At 40.2% G+C, this 19,733-nt stretch overlaps 1 protein-coding gene across 2 annotated transcripts in view; it reads left to right on the top strand.

Moving 5' to 3' along the window:
• The first annotated feature begins 5,876 nt into the window (after positions 1–5,876).
• The window catches only part of WWC3 (WWC family member 3), a 96,328-nt gene continuing 82,471 nt past the window's right edge, over positions 5,877–19,733 (top strand). The window contains exon 1 of one of the 2 annotated variants that reach the window (XM_021527756.2): positions 5,877–6,100. In XM_021527756.2, the coding sequence (XP_021383431.2) occupies positions 5,892–6,100 (209 nt within the window). In that variant the 5' untranslated portion in view covers positions 5,877–5,891. Of the gene's footprint in view, positions 6,101–6,158; positions 6,644–19,733 lie in introns of those variants that run through there. The other variant, XM_077781588.1, reaches the window with a different exon arrangement.

Raw genomic sequence — 19,733 nt, forward strand, 5'->3', positions numbered from 1 at the left:
CTTCTGTACATTTCATAAATTTTCTGTTTGTAGCTAATACAGTCTTATTAAGCTGTGAAGCCTAGAGGAGTATCATATCTTACTATTTGTACATAATTTCCTATATTTAAAATTCACTGTTGAATATTTTGTCCTGTATCTGGGGTATTAAATCAATGTCATAAAATAAGAATTTTGGCATGCCACAGAATTTTGAATGTGCATTATAAAGGCATATTATATACATATTTCAGTTGTTCATAGGCATAATGATAGGAGGAAAAAATAGTAGTATAGACATTTAATTGCAGTGAGAATATAAGCATTTGAATTGCATTTATTCTAAGGCAAACCACAGCATTAATATTTGAAGTATCTGAGTATTTTCTTAACATGCCCAGATGTACTGTCCTCTTTGTCATCTACCTCACATGTCATCTATGCACACTATGCACTATGGAAATGCAACTCTGTCATTTCCCTACCAGGAAGTGAAGCACCAAACAATAACATGTTATTATTTATTTCTTCAGTTGCATGTGGACTACTGACCCAAAGACTCTAACTACAGACCTTCCATACTCCAGTTAAGTAGAATTACTATGGAGAAAAGAAGCAGGGAAAAATATTAAGGATTACAAAAGGCTCGTAGTATTATTTGTCCTTTTCTCAGATGACTTGTTGCTGCAGAATAAACACCTCCTGATAACACAGTCTTGTTTGTGAAGTCATTCAGTAAAACTTCATGTTAGAGTCAGACTTATCCTCTGCATTTTTTTTTCCCCATTGATCTGAAATTTTCAGTCTACTTTTCATGTGGAAATACCTCATGAAAAGTGTCAGATTTACTCAATGTATAGAGGGAGAAACTTGATTCCTTCACATGTACACAGACACAGCTCCTTTCTGTGTAACCCATCCTGAAAGCCCTTGGAGATTTTATATTCCTATGTTGCTTCCTGGTGCCCTTCACACCTACAGCTGAGACAGAGAATGATCATCATCAGGCCCTCTGTTCCTGGAGCCCTGCTCTTGGCTGCTGACAGCAAGTGAGAGTTTAGGGTTTGGTACTTTTTGGTTCCTCTGAAATGGATGACTGCTGATCACCCTTCCTACTACACACCGTATCTGCCAGCTATTTCACCATCCCTGAGCTCTATGTAATCCCTGGGGATTGGTTCTTGTCCAGTTCCCCTAACATCTCAATCAGTAACCCCTCAGGAAGGGACAATGTCCCACCTTGTTCCACATACTTAAGCCCAAGTATCAAAACACTGCTTTGCCCAGCAACCTGAAAAAAGCTTCAGGCACCACACCAGCTTGAGGCTCCACCATGCTGGAGGATACTTAAATCTCTGTAAGGCAGCCTAAGGAAAGCCTCCAGCTGAGACAGATTTCTCAGCAGCAAAGCCATTCAATCAGCTAATAGATTGTTATAGACAGAGTGCAGATCTGTTTGCTTTGGAGAGATGGGCCTTACAGCATATCTTTCTGTGTATTTGTGTACATGTATATGGGTGTACATATATCTATGTCCTCTCTATCTCTAATTTATATTTGCATTTATATTTCTATTTTTGCATACACGTTTATGTGTGGGAAATATAAATGACCCAAAGGGACAGAGCTAATGAGAAATTATGTCTCTGTCTCTTATGATTTTAATCTGTTGAATATAGGAAGAGCAGCAAGCCCCAGCTTGCAGGATGAGGTGATAGATGTCTATAAGGATGATGATGAGGAAGACTTGCTTTCCTCTTCCAGATGACATCTATGATCTCAGAGAAGTGACAATTTTTAGTTAGATGTCAAGACAGTACAACAGTCCCACAGAGGTTGGAATATCTGGGAAATGGGAAATAAATTGCAAATAAGTATTCACAGTTAGAAGATGGGGATGGAGCTGTTGTTATACACAATGAGATACCAGTTCTGTCTGGCTGCCATTTTACAGCAATTGTGAGAAAGAAGTGGAGAGCCAAAATGAGGTTTGGATTTTTATGCAGAGTTAATGGCTTCTGCCATGGACAGCAATAAAATTATAACTTATTATCTACAACCTACAGTGGGAAATATTTACATTTTCTGTGGAAAATGAGATATCATTCAAGACCTGGGTATAAGAACATGTATAACAGAGATGTGTAGGTAGAACCTGTGATTATAAACACTGAAGATGGCAAGGGAGGGCACATGAAGAAAAGCTGCTTATGTAATTTTGAGTTAATGGGTATAGGTGTGCCTAAGGAATGAGTGAATGCGTGAGCAATGTTTGTGGGTGGAAAAAAGTGGAAGGAGAGGAAAACAGGTATGGAACGAAGGTGCGTGAAATACATAAGAACTGAGATATGTATTATGTTTATTTGGAGAAGATGTGAGACAAGGAACTGTATAAATTCATGTAGTTATCACTTTATATGAAATATGATTTATTGCCATTTGTTCAGATTGCTTAAAATATGCACTGCAAGCATTTAAGTTCTTGTGGTGGACATTTATCTATTTTAAGTCAAAATCTTCTGTGTTATTACATGTTCCATACTATGCAGGTCATCTTTCTCTGGCAGACTGTTTCTTTCTGCAACCCAAACCAGAGATAAGCTGTGTTGCAGCAGGTTCTCTGTCCCTCTTTTTCCTATTACCCTCTGGACGTAGGACAGACATTAAAGAAGAAGGAAAATAAAAGGGAGGGAGCTGCCATGCAGGCCTGGGAGGGGCTCATTGAACAGCACAAAATGCATTGCAAATTAGTACTTTGGCATGAAAACTATAGTGACCTTTTCAGGTTCTTCTCTTCTTGACTTATAATGTTACTCAAAAATAATCCTTGGCTCCTGAATATTTTGTTCATTTCCTCACAAGGAACGGGCAGAAGGATGAGGTAACATCCGAGGAAGCGTACTGTTCTGGCCTGGAAAATAATTGAGAGTTCCTGCCTAGCACCTTGGCATGGATGTACTGCAGACAGAAGGAGTTTCAATTTTGGTGAGGCAAGTGCTAGCCCTATCATATCCTACTGGTTCCCGTAGGCAGCTTTGTACACCCTTGGCTGGACTCTTGCAATCAGGTTTTTCAACACTTTTATTCATGAGTCTTTATGATGCTTCAGCTCCTAACTGAGGCTAATGATTTTTCTAGATACAGACAACTGAAAAGTTATACCTGAAGTCTTGGATCATTTTAAATCTAAGGGTTTTTTAGGACATATTCTCATATTTAGCCTGAAAACTTTCCTGAGGCAAAACCTTGTTGAAGGTTTAGGAAGATGCAATGTGTTGCAGAAGCAGCTACAATGCACCTGAAAATCTTGGACACGTGCTTTACATAGTAGCATATGTATCTTCAGCAGCTTTTATAATGAATCCATGAGATCCAGGACACACTGGATATACAGATAATGTTTTACATGGAACATGTGCATGTTAATTCTGCCTGAGAAACCATGGCCCAGCCAAGTCCTTTTCTGGCTCTAACCTGGAGCAATTTGCCAAAGTTAAGACAAGAATTTAGTTGAAGGGCTATGACCTGAAGGAAATGTTCCACACTTAAGCCTGCCAGTTTCCTTCTTGTTCCCTGCTGTGTTGAGCTCCCTGCCTCCTTTTTTGCTGCCTCCACGGTCAGTCCCACACTGTTTCTGCAACTTCCATCTACAGGTTTTTCGCTGAAGCTTGATCCTCTTTTGGGACTCTGGGGAGTGATGAGGAAGAACCAGCCCATGTTGGAGGGCAGTGCTGCACGTATCCTCAGCAGGGCTCATTAGTCTTGGTGGATTATTATAGCAACCTGGCTGAACTGCTTCCAGGTATTATGAACTAGTCCAGTCTCTCAGAATGGTGCTGAGCTGTGCAGCTACTGTGCTAAGGTAATTGCTGTAAAAGCATTCAAAGCAGTGAAAGGAAAGTTGAGCTGCGGTGCACAGTGGACAGCTGTTTGAGGTTTTTCCGAAACAAAAAAAATATTCCAATGTCCCAAAAGGTTAATACAGACATGGGCCATTTAGAATGCCTACCTCTGCTAAACAAAACTTCTGAAAATCTGGGAGACATACTTAAAATAATAGAAGCTGCAACCACCAAAATGTAGTTTGTACTGTGCCTTAACTCTGCCCACTTTGAAATACTCTTCAAAAACATCTGTAGCACAGAAACAGCACCTTGCTCCTAGAGATACTGCTGAACTCTTGGGACCACATGAGACAGTCTGACAAGTGTTTGCTGAAGTAAATTCTGTTGAGATGAGCTGATGCAAACATAAGCTGTTACGCTTATGCAGATCTACAGCCTTTCATTTGCTAAATTTTACACCTTTACCACATTTTTAATCTACTTGTTTAGAGCTTCCTACACTGCTTTGCATTCATCACTAATCTTCCCTATTACTCTATTGCACATCATGGCTGATGGTAACTCTCGTAAGAAAACTACAGTCTACTGCTATTGAAATAACCTACAAGACATAAGTAGAAAGTCAGATCCATTCTATTATAATGCTGCCTCTCTCTCATGCAATGCTTTTGGATAACCAGTGGGTGTTTTTTTTTTTTTTTTTTTTTTTTTTTTTGGGTGGGGGGGGTGGTGGAAGAGAAAGTTCTAAGAAGTCAGGAGTAAAAGTCCTCTAATTTCCTGCACTTATAACCATACTGCAGCAATTAATGTTCATAGAGATGTAATTTAAAACGGTGAATGCAAGTGAAACATAATTGGAATTGCAATATAATCCCTGGCAGAGTATTGCCAATTTCAAGGGTCTGAGTTAAGATTGTTTGATAATATATTGTTATCCCCCTAGTTTTCAGAAGTTTAGCTTGCATTACCTTAACTATTTATGTCCAGATTTTTGAAGGTTTAGCTAAAGGCAGCATCCTGCCAAGGCACAGTCCCATATGCCTGTTTTTAACAAAATTTCATGGAATGTACTTCTAGATGATAGCAGGAACTCTGCATTGTGGTCTCCAGCAGGTTCAGGTCAAATCAGATACAGCTGGTTTCTGCTCTACAGAATAGGGTTAAGGGACCAAGTTGAGATGTCAAGGATACCAGATGTATAATTTTCCACTCTCCATTATCCAGCCATGGATACAGCATGATCTCCGTGACTCGTGTGGTCTCCAGGACCACTGCGTCAACATATGTTGAGCCTCTACAGTGGACTCCCATGCCTTTCCCATGTCCCTGTGCACATCGTGATTGCTCAGCACCTCCGAGGCATTTCTGGCGGGCACCGGAAAAAAGATAACCCAGCGAAGGCCGAGCATGCCTCTCCTTTTCCTTCATCCCCCCCGGCCCCCCACGGGCCGTGGCGGAGCACAGGCCCCGAGGCAGGGCAGGACGGGCCCCGGCAGGGCCTCAGCCTCCTTTCCCCGGGCCCGGGGCGGAAGGCAGCCGCCCTCTCCTAGAGCCGACGTGTCTGGGTCTGGGCCCGGCTTCCGCGGCGTGGGGCGCGGCCGGGCCGGCCCCGCCGCTTCCCCCGGGTCCCACAGAGCGGGCCGGGGCGGGAGGGCTCGCGGCGTGGGAACGGCCGGGCGGGGCCGAGGGAGGGAAGATGGCCGGGGCAGGCGCCGGGCGGCAGGCGGCGGCGGGGCGCTGCTGACCGGCGGGCGGGGGCGCTCGGGCCGGGATCGGGGGCCGGCAGCCGGGGCGGCGCGGGGCAGGTCCCGGGCGGAGTTAGGAAGCGCGGCGGGGCCGGTCCCGGCTTGGAGCGGGGCTGGCGCGGGGGAGGATGAGCTCGGCGCGGCGCAGCCCGAGCCGCCCGAGTCCCGCTCCCTGCGGGGCCGCCTGTTAGTGCTGGAGGAGGAAGAGGAGGAGGAGGCGGCGGGCGGCCGCGGCCCGGGCGGGACTGGAGCTGCCCCGGCGGCGGGCGGGGAGCGGCTTTCGGCCGGAGCAGGGCGGCGGCGGCCCGGCGGCGGAGCGGCCATGCCGTGGCTGAGCGGCGGGCGGCGGCGGCGGCAGCAGCAAGCGGCGGCGGGACAGGGCGGTGGGCCGGCGGCGGGCGGACAGCGGGGCCGGGAGAGCTCGGAGCTGCCGCTGCCCGCCGGCTGGGAGGAAGCGAGAGACTACGACGGGCGAGTCTTTTACATTGACCACAACACCCGGCAGACCTCGTGGATCGACCCCCGGGACAGGTACGAGTGAGATCGGGGGGGAAGGAGGGCCTGAGCCCCGTTCACCCGCGGCCGGGCCCATCGGCGACATTTTCCTTCCCCCGTCGCGGACGCCGGGAGGGTGTGGGCGGCGGGGCCGGCGGAGGCTCCGGGTCCGCGGCCCAGGGTGGGGGCTCCGTCACATCGGCCCTCCGCTGCCCATCGTGGGGGCAGAGCCTCTGCCCTTGCTGCTGATGGGTTTGTCCAAAGCGTTAAACGTTAAATCTGATCCTGAAAAAAAAAAAAGAATTGAGGCTTTCTGCCCCCCGGCTCCCCGTGGGGAGCAGAAAGTCCCACCGGTGCTCGGACTAAGCGTTGTCTCGGTGTGGGGGGAGGATGGGGAGGCAGGAGCGCTGACACCGCCTGTGTTTATACTCCTCGCGTACCGGACCAGCCCCGCTGTAACCGAGCGGCTTGGCCATCCTGATTTATTAGCCGGGCTGAACTAATTGGCAGCAGCAGGCTGGAGGCATGCTGGAGTAATTTGGTAGATTACCTCCTCATAAAAGATAACGCTGCGTGGAGGTAAGCAAACCGGGAAATTCCTGCACTTAATTTGACAAATACGCGGTCTGCTGCAAATTAGCAGCAAAAATCTGCAGCTGCGTGGTGTCCGGGGCAGCGGCTGCACGGCCCGGCGCTGCGTGGGGAGACCGAGTTAGGCCTTTTCTTCTCACTTAGGGTGAATAAATACGGGCAGCTCTTACGGCTTTAGCAGAAATGCCTTATAAGCAGTATCTGAGCGTCGTAGCTGAAGTCTGGTGGAAGCGTGGGCTCTGCTGTGGGTGCTGCTCAGTAAAAGACGACCTCGCTTCAAAGCGGTCGCCTAAAAATTTCCACGCGGAGTTAGTGAACACAAGTGTCAGTATTATAGGTGTCTGCGAAATAAGAAACATATGTCTCTGTGTATGCTTTTCTATATTAAACAATGTTTTTATAGTAAGTGAAAGTTGGACAAGGACAGTTTGAACCTCAGCCAGAGAGAGCTACCTTGCCAGAAGTATGCCTGGAATGTTAAGCAGGCCACAGAAACATTAAGCACAGTCTGGGTTAAAGACTGTAGTAATTTGAGAAATTCCTGTCGTTTTGCACGACAATGCATAATTGTTTAAATGGCCTAAATATTTACCTACCGGATAATGTTTTATCTCATTATGTGGACGTATTTATGCATGCACGTATTGTCTTGCTGAGATGTTAAGTATTTGTTAATACGCTTTAGGTAGCACAATTTTTCTACGTCAAAATGTATGTACATGTCGTTAGGTTACTTTTAATACCGTGTTGTAAAGGTAATCGATGTCTGTTGTTTCTCTGCATCTCATGCTTTCCATTATGTTTCAGAGAGTATGTGGTTTTGTCTTCTACAATATCTTCTATACAGACAATAACAGAAATGATTTAACCATTTACTACAGTGTTAAAATTGAATTACTATTCAATTTATGTAGTATTGCTAAAATTATGGCTCCATGTTTGGAAGAAATAATTGAAATGCCACACGTTGCTTGAAATTTTGTCTAAATACTTCACTCCAAGGTTTAAACTTAGATCTATTTTTCACATTGGTTAAGAATAGGCTGCAGAGCAGAGATTGAGACATTTGCATTGTGGCAGATGGAAAAGAGATGGTGTTTTCATGAGCATGTTATCAGTAATTTATAGAGAATTCAAGTAGCAGGAGCTGGTTCTATGACTGCAGAGTTAATCTCTGATTGAGAATAGACTACTGTTGTTATTTTAGTGAGATGTCTGGCTTTTGCATGACAGAAAGTGGCCAGTATTTCTGGGTTTCATTGCAGCTATTCAGATTCCCATGGGCAGCAGCAAAGTAGGAAAGGATCAAGGTAGTTGTTTTCTGAGGAAGTTTGGGAAAGAAAGGTAAGAGCAGCAGTGAAGTGGTATTGAAGCTGTATTTTTGCAAAAAGTGGTTTTAAGTGGAGGGTAGATTAACCTGCTTGTGTTTTATGTACCTCAGCATTATGAGTTAGGCATAGAGTGGCAGAGTTCAGCCCCCCATTTCTGTGTTTGAGTGGTTTTATTTCTACCTAGGAGGAATTGGACAAAGCTGTGAGACCGCAGGCTGTGCTGTACTTTATTAAGGGCTCTGAGAATCAGCACCTCCAAGCTTTCCTATAGCTAGTAGTCTCTAAGCACCCCCATAGACTCTTTCCATTTAGCTGGCACTCAGTAGTTTGTTTTGTGTTTTTTTTTTTTTTTTTCCAAGACTCCCCCTGAGATTTCTGAGCCTTTTGTATAGTTTGGTTAGTGAATTTGATTTGAAATAGTTATTCAATTAAAAATCCCACCACAAAACAAAACAAATTTCCTACCCCTTCCCCAATGTTTTTCCCCATTGAAGCCAAAAAGACAAAGAAATGCTAATTGCAGAACTGGTCTATAAAGGATTTTGGAGTTCAGGAAAGAAGATGATGACGGTAAGGGAGGCAAGTCAGAATAATAAAGGCTGAGAAGGGAAAAAGGACTCACAAGTAGATACCTTGTGACTTTCTGTGGTAAGAAGAATGAGGTGAAAGAGTGATGAAGTGAGCAGATTTGAGGAGGATCTTATGTTCAGTATCAAATCAGTGGTTAGGTTTGGGAAAATACTGTGTTGCTCTGCATGAATTGTGTTTCATTAATAGGTTGTGGATAGTTGTTCAGCAGATCTTGTAGATCTCAGAAGGGAGCCATTCACTGCATGTTTTCATCTCATGGCAGTAGTCTTTTATCTTAATAGATTGTAAATTCTTCAAGGCAGGGAACTGCCTTTTTATCTCATGTTTGCACAGTACTTGCTACATTGATATTCTGTTCTATAATGGGATTGTGAATGAATTTATAAAAGACTGACTGTGTTTGTGGTTGATGTTGATGATCCTTGTGGCACCAAAGATCTTACTACTGTTGCTGTTTGTTACAAGGCTGTTTTCAAGTGATTAGAGCTTAGACAAAATTCTTGGAGTTTGGCAAAAACTTCGTGAGCTCATGAGTCTTGTTAGATTTGCTATATGTGGAAACTTCACCTAAAATACAGTCTTGGTTTTTTGAATAACTAGGGAAGAGGGAGTCTTTCAGCTTCTTAATGTGACTTGTCCTGGTGGTTTAAAGATTTGAATCATATTCTTTTGGAGTGAGGATTTTAGACTTAAAAGGTGTAGGAGTGTTTTTGCATGGAGAAATCACCCATTTGGACCAGTTGGGGAGGAATTATAAAATCCGTATGGGTTAGGTTTTAGCAGCTGCATGTAACTTCCTGCAACATAGATTGGGGGTACTGGTACTGGGGTTTTTTTCTGTCTATGTCCTCATTATCTGAATTATGTGAGCACAAGTGGAAAACCCTGGCCTTGTAGAAGAGGTTGGAAAAAGGAATATGGGATCAAATGGAGTTGGCCCCGGAATTTGACAGAGAAGGGGGAAATTTGGTGGGTTTTGAAAGCAAAGCAATCAGGAGCTAGGGGTAGGGAGAAGGTGCATGGCACCTGAAGTCTGGGAGGAAAAAAGTAGGGGAACTGGACTGAAAACCAGTAGAGCAGGGAGAAACAAGTAAGGAGAAACTGGTCTGGTGACGGTTCAGGGTGTGAGGCTGTCAGCTCTTTTCTGTATAGGGAACCCTGAGGGAAAAGAAGAAACATTGAGTTTGGATGAGGAATCTTCAGGATGAGAAAATACCAGGAGGGGCAGCGTGCAAAGTCTGGGTGAAGAAGGGAAGATGACTGGAAGGTGAAATACAAGAACTATGTGTGAGGTGTCAGTATGGGGCTCAAGAAATGAAAGATGGGCTGGACAAAGAGATTATTGAAACGCCAGAATTGTAGAGACTGGAACTAAGCAGGAAAGGCTAATGGGTTTAAAACAAGGAGTCAGCTTGGCAGAGTCACTAGGGGCAGGTATCTGTTAGGAGTGCAGAGCAGAAATGTTTCAGTGAGTAAGTACTGGGCAGGGAAGTCCAGAAGTGCTGACTACTTTTTGTTGAACCATTTCAGGACTCCTTATTCTTATCATATATTTGATTTTAGCAAGTGTCTGTATTATCCAGTTAGTTGACTTTTCCTGTTGGGTGAGACAAGTTTGCTACTACTGTTGTTTCCTCTGTTATGGCAAGTGGCACAACAAGGTGTTCAAACATGTGCGGGTGTAATGCTGCATATTGTGATTTCTCTTTCCCCAGACTGGCTTAATAAAGGAATAAGAAATTGTAAGTAAGAAACTTAAATAAAAAGCATATTCATGTCAGATATTCAAATCTAGAATTTTCCACACTTTGAGTCCCTTAGCTCCTGCTTATTTTGTATTAAAAAAGCATTTTTACCGACAAATTATTTTCTCATAAATTTTCTTGTGTTATTTGATCCATATAAAGGAGCATCTCTGAGGGCAGGTGGGAGACCTGTGTAGTGATGAGAATGGCTTCTGAAGTTTTTTGCCCAAAGTGGAAGATAGGCCTTTAGTGAGGCAAAGGCTCTTTTGACATGCCACCATGCAATAAGGTTAGAAAGTCAGTGGTCTCTTTTCCAGGCAAGAGAATATTTCATAGTGTATTGGAACTTATCTGTACAGTTGGCAGTATTCAGCAATCCAAAGACAATAATAAGAAGCATTAATTAAAAAAAAAATAGCATTTTTTTGGGTCTGCCTAAACCCATATCCTGAAAGTTGCAATTAGTGATGTTCATTATTAGAATTCAAATACTTATATTCCAAAACATCAGACAGATGAACGCAGCAGTATGCTTAGTACCACAGCATTTTTGAATGTCGCCTTCACGTTTGTATATGTTTTCAGACTTTTCTTGTCTACTTCCTGTTTGTTGTATTTTGATGTTCAACTCTCTCAACTCATAGTTTTGTTTTGAGCTAATGTCATTTGTGGAATGGGAGCAAAACAAAGTGATAGCTGATCATTACTTTAGTCTTCCCTCAGAAAATATTTCAATGACTGGACAAATTTAAATCATATACTGTATTTGACTATGATGCAGGTTGTTAATATAAAACAAAACCTGTAAGGTACATAAATGTATTTTGGAGGTGATTCTTTGAAAATGTTTAAAGTGGAGGAGAACTGTTGAAATACTAATTTTGTTGTGCCAAGCTTGCAAGAGATGAAGAAGCTTGGAAAGGGAAAAAAAAAAAAAAAAAGAATTGTTGAATGAGTATAGAACTGGAAAATATGCTCTCCCATGAGAGGAAAAGTTGAATTTATTCAGTTGAAGAGGTGTTTAATAAGTGATTTTAGTACTGCTCATAAAAAGAGATGATACCAGAAACTTCAGAACTCTTTTCTGTGGTAGATTTGTAATAGCATCTGATATCCAGAAGTTAAAATCAGAAATATGCTATGATTTTAATCATAGTAGATATTAAATGTCAGAGTAGTTTTTCGACTCCTTTACTCTGTATCTGAAGTCATCTATTTTTTCCCCCAATTTAAGTCAGTTATCATTTGAAGTCTCATTGTTTATGGCCATAAATTTTTACTGCCTCCATTGCATGATATATCATTTGACCTGTGTTTAAAATACATATGGCTAAGTATATCTCATAAGGATTGGCAGAGCAGCCATCCTCTGTGGAGAGCTGCTCTATTTGGTTGTTTCTCTTTATTCACCCAGGAAGAAATCCTATTTATTGTCATTACTTCAGGCATCTAGGTCACTGCAATTGCACTGTTTGATTACCTCAAGTTGGCAACACAGTGGACTTGATAGAGTTTATATAAAAAGCATTGCATATAAAACAGTATTTGAGATCCACATGTTTTGAATTTTCTTTGTAAATGTCAAGCCTGGATGCAGCCAACGTGGACGAGAAAGCTGTGCAGCTGTGTAGGCTGCTCTCCTGGCATGTGACTGGGAATACATGCTGCAGCAAATGGTGTTGAGAAAGGGCTGCAGTGCCCTGAGCCTCTCTGGGCAATGTGCACATATTTGTACTTTAGCTCTTGCTTGGACTAATTTAGTAATATTTTTAAGGGCATGCTGTAGCTGACATTAGTTTAGAAAGCTTCACACATATATATACATATATATATATATGTATGTCATGATAGATCTACTTCTCTGCCTTTCATGAGGGAGATACGTTCATATTTTTTTCATCCTATCTGATAGGTCTTCAGACAGATGTTTAACTTCATACTGTGCATTAATCCAATGAAAATGTTTCTGATTAAGTATGAATGAAGACACAAGCATTACTTGGTATTAGGTCTGCTCTTCAAACTGAGTCTTGTTTGGTAGATTCTGATTAGGTGTTAACATGTTGCAACGTTAATCAGCTGATACATGGTAAATACTGTTAAATTACTTCTTTGCCCCCTCTCCTCCCTTGATATTACCTCTCTGATTTAAATGTTTCAAAAAAGTAACTTGATTTGAGATTTAAATTGCTATTGGTAAAGTAGCACCCATATGAAATGAGCATTCATATTTTCTTGCAATTTAGCATTGTTATAAATGAGTGCTACATCTCCAGTCACTTAATATTATAAATGTGTTTAGTAGTTTTTCAGTGTCTTGAAAAGTAGAGGTAGAAGGCATCCACTGATTCTTCCTAAGATGAAAGCTTTTCCTTATAGTACAGTAAGAGTGATTTATGGTTTATTTAATTGGCTTTTGCTAGTTAAAATATATATCCTTTGAAAATCTGGCTTAGGCAGCATGAAATTTCAAGACCTAATGCATGTGTACTAAAGCATCAAAACATCTATTGAGCCACAGAAATCTCATTAACAAAGACAGCCACCCCTGTTAAGCTTCTTGACATTTTGTTAAAGATGAAGGGTTTTTTTGTGTGGGGAATTTTTACCTCTTAATGGAAGTATTTTCAGGAATTAGATATGTAATGAAGACACCTGCCTTATTGTATTTGTGCATGCTAGAAAGGACAAAATTAGCAGTTGTGCCTTGAATATGTTACAGCAATGTGATGGCACATGTTATGAGGGCTGTTTCTTGAAGGGTTCTGTGACATGGTATTGACTCACATCTGTGCTGGTTCTTGCAAACTGAGAAACCCTGTTTTGTTGGAACTTGTCTATGCTTGAAACTGTCAGAAAAGGTATTTTGCTATTTTTATATACATAAATTGGAGTGTATCTAAATTGATAAAGACAGTTGTTTTATTTATTGTAATTAAACTGCACCAGGCATTGTAAAAAGAAAATTGGGTGTTTTCATTAGCATATCTTCTAAACGGTATGGGAAGGGAAGTTTCTGCTTTTCAGGATCTGCACATTTGAGAAGGAAAGATTTGAAATGTCAGAAGGCTAGGGCTAGGGTTTAAGTTCTATTATCTGGAGAAAAAAAAATCCTATGTAGGCTTGGATGCTAGTGATTAGCTTGAGAGATAACTTCATGTTTTTAGCACATATAAATATAGTGACAACACTGTGTAAACATAAGAACAAAATACTTGAAGGCAGTAAAAAAACTTAGAAACTTATCTATAGTAGAGCCCTGTTAACAAGCTTCACAGAGGTGACTTAAATATAATGTTGGTCTATAATTTTGTGTTGTTTGGAAGGTAGAGCTTTGTAAAGTTGTAGGTGAGGCCAAACAGGAGTATTTCATTGATACATTGTTGAAAAAAGTTAAACTAACACTTTTCTGCCTACAGTTAAAAGTAGAACTTCCTGAATATCTTATCTGCTACAGATGTGACAGTTCACATTTACCAGCAAAATCAGCCAGTATTGCAGCTTTTAAGTAATCTTCAGCTTGTTTCTGGTTGAAAGAAGCACGCTAGAGAAAACACACTCTAGGTATTTTTCCTACCTCATTGCCTTCTGTGGCAGGGCAGGGAGCACACTCAGCAAGGTTTGGCAATACAGTGCTCTTGAGCTAATAATTCACTGCTGCCAAAACCAGTAATGTCCTCCCTGCCAAACCACATGGTCTCACCCCTCTCTTGCATCGGTACCCTTGCTTATCTGACCTTGCAGTAAGAAAAATGAGGAAAAAAACAACCAACCAACCCTAAGCAGTATTCCATGTCTTTTTTTGGGGAAGGGTAATGTTTAGCTGGCTTAGTTTCCCTAAACTGACTTAACCTTTGGGCAGATGGGTATTTAAGTGCTTTATGTCAATTCAGTTGGATTCAATAAGGAATTGGATTAGGCAAAAGTGATGAGTCAGTTTAAAACCTTCTTTGAGTAAATCCTCTTGGTGAATGGCAGCCTTGACTAATGATTTTTAAAATATTCCCATAGTATAGCAATACTTCTCTAAACAGTCTTCAAAGTGACATTTTAAAAGAAGGGAATCAATTTTCAGACATAAGGTGGATGTTTAAAGGCCAACAAAAGGAAAATAGGTGTCAGAGTCAGTTTTTAGAGCAGCAGCACTGGCTATAGCAGTGGCTATTAGGAGGTGATAGAGCTTCAAGTAGCAGAACTGATTTGGGGACTGAGCTTGTGGTATCATCACTAGCTTGGAAACACTAGACTTGGTGAAGTCAGTGGTGAGCGTTGCTACTGCGGACAGGGAACTAAGTTGATGTGTGAGGGAATTGGACCAGATGTGTGTTAGGGAAGTGAGTATAAGTTCAGGTAGATGTGGGAAGGATCTTGAGAGTGGAGCATCTCCAAGGAAGATCTCAGTTGGGTGTAGAAATGTAGGGTGTGACTGAGGAAGGAATGGAGCATGAAAAGGCATGTCAAGGTAACAACAAAAACCACAAAGCAGCTATTTGGGTGACTTAAAAGGTGGTTTTGTCACCAGTGTTTGAAGTGAGAACTTGTCAAAAGATCATTACAGTGCATCTGGAGAATTTTTTAAGGGAGGTGGATGTGTACAGGTAGAAATTGCCAGGTCATAGAGGAGGAGGTTGTAATATTCGGATTAGATGAACAAGAGTTTTGTCTTTGCTTGTGGAGAGGAGCAGGGACTCTGTTGATGTGTTCTTTTTCCTTGATACCAATCTAGCCTATTTTGTGAGGAAAAAATCCTTTAGTTCTTAGCTAGTCATTAGTAGCGAGGAATGGGGGTGTTGTCTTTGTTCTGCCATGGCACAGGGTCTTGGTCATTTCTTATTCTGAACTAAATAGGAAAATTAATTTGGACTTAATACAATGCGGGCGTGCTAAAAGGTTGACAAGATATGGTCTGTGAATTCTAATAGCCAATTAATTCTTTGAGTCAGCCATTTAATACAGCTACCCATCTGGTGAGACTTGCTCTAGGTACATGTTGCATGATCAAATAAGCTGCAATGTTTCTCAGTTTGTTTCTCTGCTTTTCTGTGGGTGTTGCCTGGAGTAGGGGAAGGCTTTTGCGTCCAGTGATGAGCTTGGTGGTCTCCCCGTGGTTTGCAGGATGAAGGTAGTTCTGTGCTGTACTGTTCACTCTTTGGCTGAAGGAGCTGGTTGCCATCAAGGGCTGAGTTAGTAAACATCAAAACCTAAAGCAACTACATTTTTTAATTTTTGTTTTCAAAGACTTTTCTATTTCAGTATATTTAATTGGCAGTGGGACAAAAATAAAGTGTAGCGATATCAACACCCTTGAACCAGCAACAGAGAATCAAAGGCTATCTTTCATAGCGTTCTGAAAGAGTTATTTTCAAGATGAAATATCTATGGAGAATCTTGTTGAAACTGTTTTGACTTATATTATACTTAGGCTGAAACTCTTTTGCACAATGACTGATTAGGGTTCTTTATGGCAAAATGCAAAGTTTGGTATCAAAGCTGAAAATGAATAATATTTCAAAATTGATTTATTTAATGCTGGATTGAAGTTTAAACAACTAAAAATAAGACTTTTAAAAAGCCATAATGCACAACATTTTCTTAGAAAGCAGGACCTATCCATGTTTGGGAAAGCAGCTGAAGTACTGCATAATTATCTAATTCTATAGCATAAACAAATTGTGACCCACTTCTCAAAGCTGGAGACAGTCCAAAGTTGCTTGACTTGAACAGCAATTCTGTGAGTGCTTAAAAGAGAAATACAGAATAAAAAGTGTACTACCTTATATTTTTTTGGGCAGTGTAGGGACAGTTAGGAGATGGAGAAGGAAATATGTGTGTTTGGCAATAACTGAACACTTGTGTGTCTTTTACTTCCCCCAGATTATATCTTTTGGAAAGACTAGGAATCACAGTATTAAAGATATGATAAGGCACATAGGTAAAAATTCTTGAACCCCAAACTTCAGAATAAGTTAGCCACAAAACCCAAGAAATAATTGATTTAATGACCATCATGTCCATTGGATCAAAGGTCAGTTTTAGTAGTTATAAATAGCGTTGATGATTAACACAAATTAACCTGATGATCATTTGTTAGAGATAATGTAACTGTTCTCTACTTCATACAGTTAAAAAAAATTTAGAGGAAATGTTTGGAGATGGAACTGCAATAGATAATTTGTCCAAATTAGATTAAAAAACATATATATTCATATTGAATATTTGTACATGCTTGTTTTCAACTGTATGCAGTGTACTGATTGGCAACATTTGGAAAAAAAGTTTACGCTACTCTGTGTTGGTTTGACTTGTCTTATTTTTGCTTTTCTGCCAACTCATAGTTTATTCAAGGGAAAGCCTAGTGGTGCTCTTGTGGTTATGGGTGTACTGAGATTTGTGATAAACAAGCACCATGTGCTCAAGTCTCTGCACGGGCATTTGAATACTACTTCTGTACTTAATGTAGCTGCTCAGTTGGGACAAATTATAGAATTATTTTTTTAGAAAAATGTTCACTAGTACCAGCTTGCAGAAAGATGGTTAAAAATGCTGTACTTTGAAATGATGGGCTTGTTTCTTGCTTTTCTTTGAGATTCCTCTCAAGTAATCAAATGCAATCCATGCCTTAAGACATACACCTGTAAGCTTCCACATTCTTAATTTGATAATGCTTCAGAGGCTGAATTTTTCTGTTAAAAGTACTTTTAAAATCTGTTGTAGCCTGTTTCTTAATTGCAATTTGATTTTGATGCTTATGTCTCATCTGTATAGCAAAATACATAGTTTTAACTAAATCTCCATATTTCACAAAGGTTTTAAAAAATACTTTTCCTGAGAAGGAAACCAAAAGCATTTTAATGAAAAATAATGAGGTATTTTTTTATCAGCTGTATTTTGTATCTGGAGTGGTTAGCCATCATTTTGTGTTGCTTGTAGAGCAACTTTAGGAGTAAATGTCATGTCATAAAGAGGAATATCTGTTGTGAAAACTTATTTTTGATTTCACACAGTTTTCAGCCCTTGGAAATGCAGCTTAATGCATCATGATCCAATACTTTAATGTCTTTGTTTATAGCCAGGACTGCAGAAAGAAGCAACTCTCCAGTTGCATTACTAAAAGGTTGCTACAGCGTGTATTGGAGTTCAAGATATAAGAGATTTCTTAAGCCTTTTGCCTTAGTCAAGGGAAGCATGTAGAGAGATGGAAGAGTTCCTAGAACTTGTCTTCATCCTTTCTTTTTTGTTGCTTGTATTTAATAATCTTTGTCTGTTGAGTCTCGTGTACTGATTCACCTAAATAGCTTCTTGATTTCTCATAACACTGCATAACACATTGAATTTAAGAAGTGTTTTCTTTGATCTTAGTGAATGGCTTGTTTCAGCTAAGTACCTTGGAACTGATCTGCAGTGTGAAGTATGATTACTGTTCTTGAAACATGTTACTTAATGTCTTCAGGAAGATGATATTGTTGAGGGAAAAATTAAGTGCTGAACCCTGCATACTTGTCTTAAGTCGGTATATTTTGGTGTGTTCTCTATGGCTTGGTTGGGTTGTTGTGTTTTGTTTTTTTTTTTTTTTTTAGTAGAGTACAGCTACATTTTACCCCAAGAAATTGTGAAATAAACACTTTAAATTTTGCTAAATAAAATCTTTCCCTTTAGCCTATTTTTGGAGTAAATTGTCAAGAGGTTTATGATCAGGCTGGCTCTTGGATTCTGATGGATTGATGGTGCAATGAAGATACTGTATTTCCAGTCCCAGGAACTATTTTCTTACTGAAAAATAAGCTACTTCATAAATTCCTGGTTGTCATCTTCAGTAGTTTTCTGTATGCACTTACATGAAGTTTTGGTGAAGTGTTACAAAGTTCTTCAGTTGGACATGATAGAAGGCTTTTGGAACAAAAAACATTTTTAATCCATGAGCAAGTACCCAAACACAATTGTGTAGGAAGGAATGGTCATTCAATCATCTTAAATTTCAGGCAATTTATCATCTACAATATTTGTTTATGGCTATAATCTCAGTGCTTCTCTTAGTAAACATAATTCTGATTTTACATCTGGAAGGTTGGAGTTGAGAAATGTTTGTGGGGAGTGATCCATGGAAGGTTTGCTGAACCATGATTACTTTTGTAATTTTTTTTGTTGGCTTTCGTTTTTAAAGAAAAGTCATAGTAGTGTTTCATGTAGTTGGCTGTAAATGTCACTCCTTACTCTTTGAAGAATGTCCTTAATCTTTGTACTAAATCTGTTCTTAGGGATTCAAGAACTTTTAGGAAATTACCAGCTACCTTAATTTTTAATACATTTACAGTAATAGTTTCTGAAAGTTTTGGCATAGATTTTGATATCCTGACTTTGTCTTCTTGGAGTGTGTTCTGTGCTGAGAAAAAAAGTCTTAAGTTTTCTCAGAAGTAAATACCAAAAAACCTTGAACATTTCATAGAACTTTCATGTAAACTTGTTTTAATGCTAAGATGGATTATAGGGTGCTTTTTAAAATTACTTAATAAAAGACAAAACAGCAGGTGATTCATGTGAATGGAGATACATGTATTTTTTTAAAAAACTAGTGTTCATAAAATTAGTCACAATGTTCGGGAAATGGGCTAAATAAAGCTCCTGTGATTGTGGAGAGTACTTCATTTGTGCAAACTTCTCCCACTGAAATACCAATTGTTGTATGTAGAATGAGCTCTCCTGTAATATTGTGTTAGGGAAATTATTTCAGGGAGTAATCTTGTATCTGTCTGTGCCTGTCGAGGGCTTCTGTTTGGTTAGAATGATGATGTAGCTGATCTTGTTCTCTGGACATCTGCCTGCTAGCAGTGAGATGTGTCCTCTGTTCTTAAAATCTGCCAAACAGCCCATAGGCAATAATGCACTTTCATTACTATTGATGGGACTCAGTTTGGATTCTTGAGTTAAAGACTCTCTTTTTCTGTTTTCTGACTTGTACAAAAATTTTTGGCCCTTACTGGCTTCTTTTGGAAAAAGTATGTGAAAGGGAATATTGGTAATTTTTTTTCTTCTAATGTGGAAATGGGTTCAGAATTTTTAAAAAATTTTGTTGCATTAAAATACAGCTGCCTCATTTTATCATTAAAACATACTGTAATACATTTCTGGAATATCTCCTTTGGGGTAATTATGTTTGGTATGTGAACATCTGGAGTTTTTGAAGTTTTGCACATATGACTCTTTGCCCACATGGTCCTTAAGATATTTGTTTTATTCTTTCTGAAGTGACTAGATAAAGAAAATAATTTTCATTTTTTACTTGAGTCACAACTGTAAGTTTATTTTCTTTACATTTGGAATCTATGGAGCATTTATAAAGGGCTTTTCTGTTCTCTTTAAAATACAAATTACCCTGTGTCCGAAACTCTGGCTCCATTTGGAACACTCTGAAAA

Source organism: Lonchura striata, chromosome 2 (assembly GCF_046129695.1).
Source record: "Lonchura striata isolate bLonStr1 chromosome 2, bLonStr1.mat, whole genome shotgun sequence".
In the NCBI taxonomy this organism is placed as follows: Eukaryota; Metazoa; Chordata; class Aves; order Passeriformes; family Estrildidae; genus Lonchura; species Lonchura striata.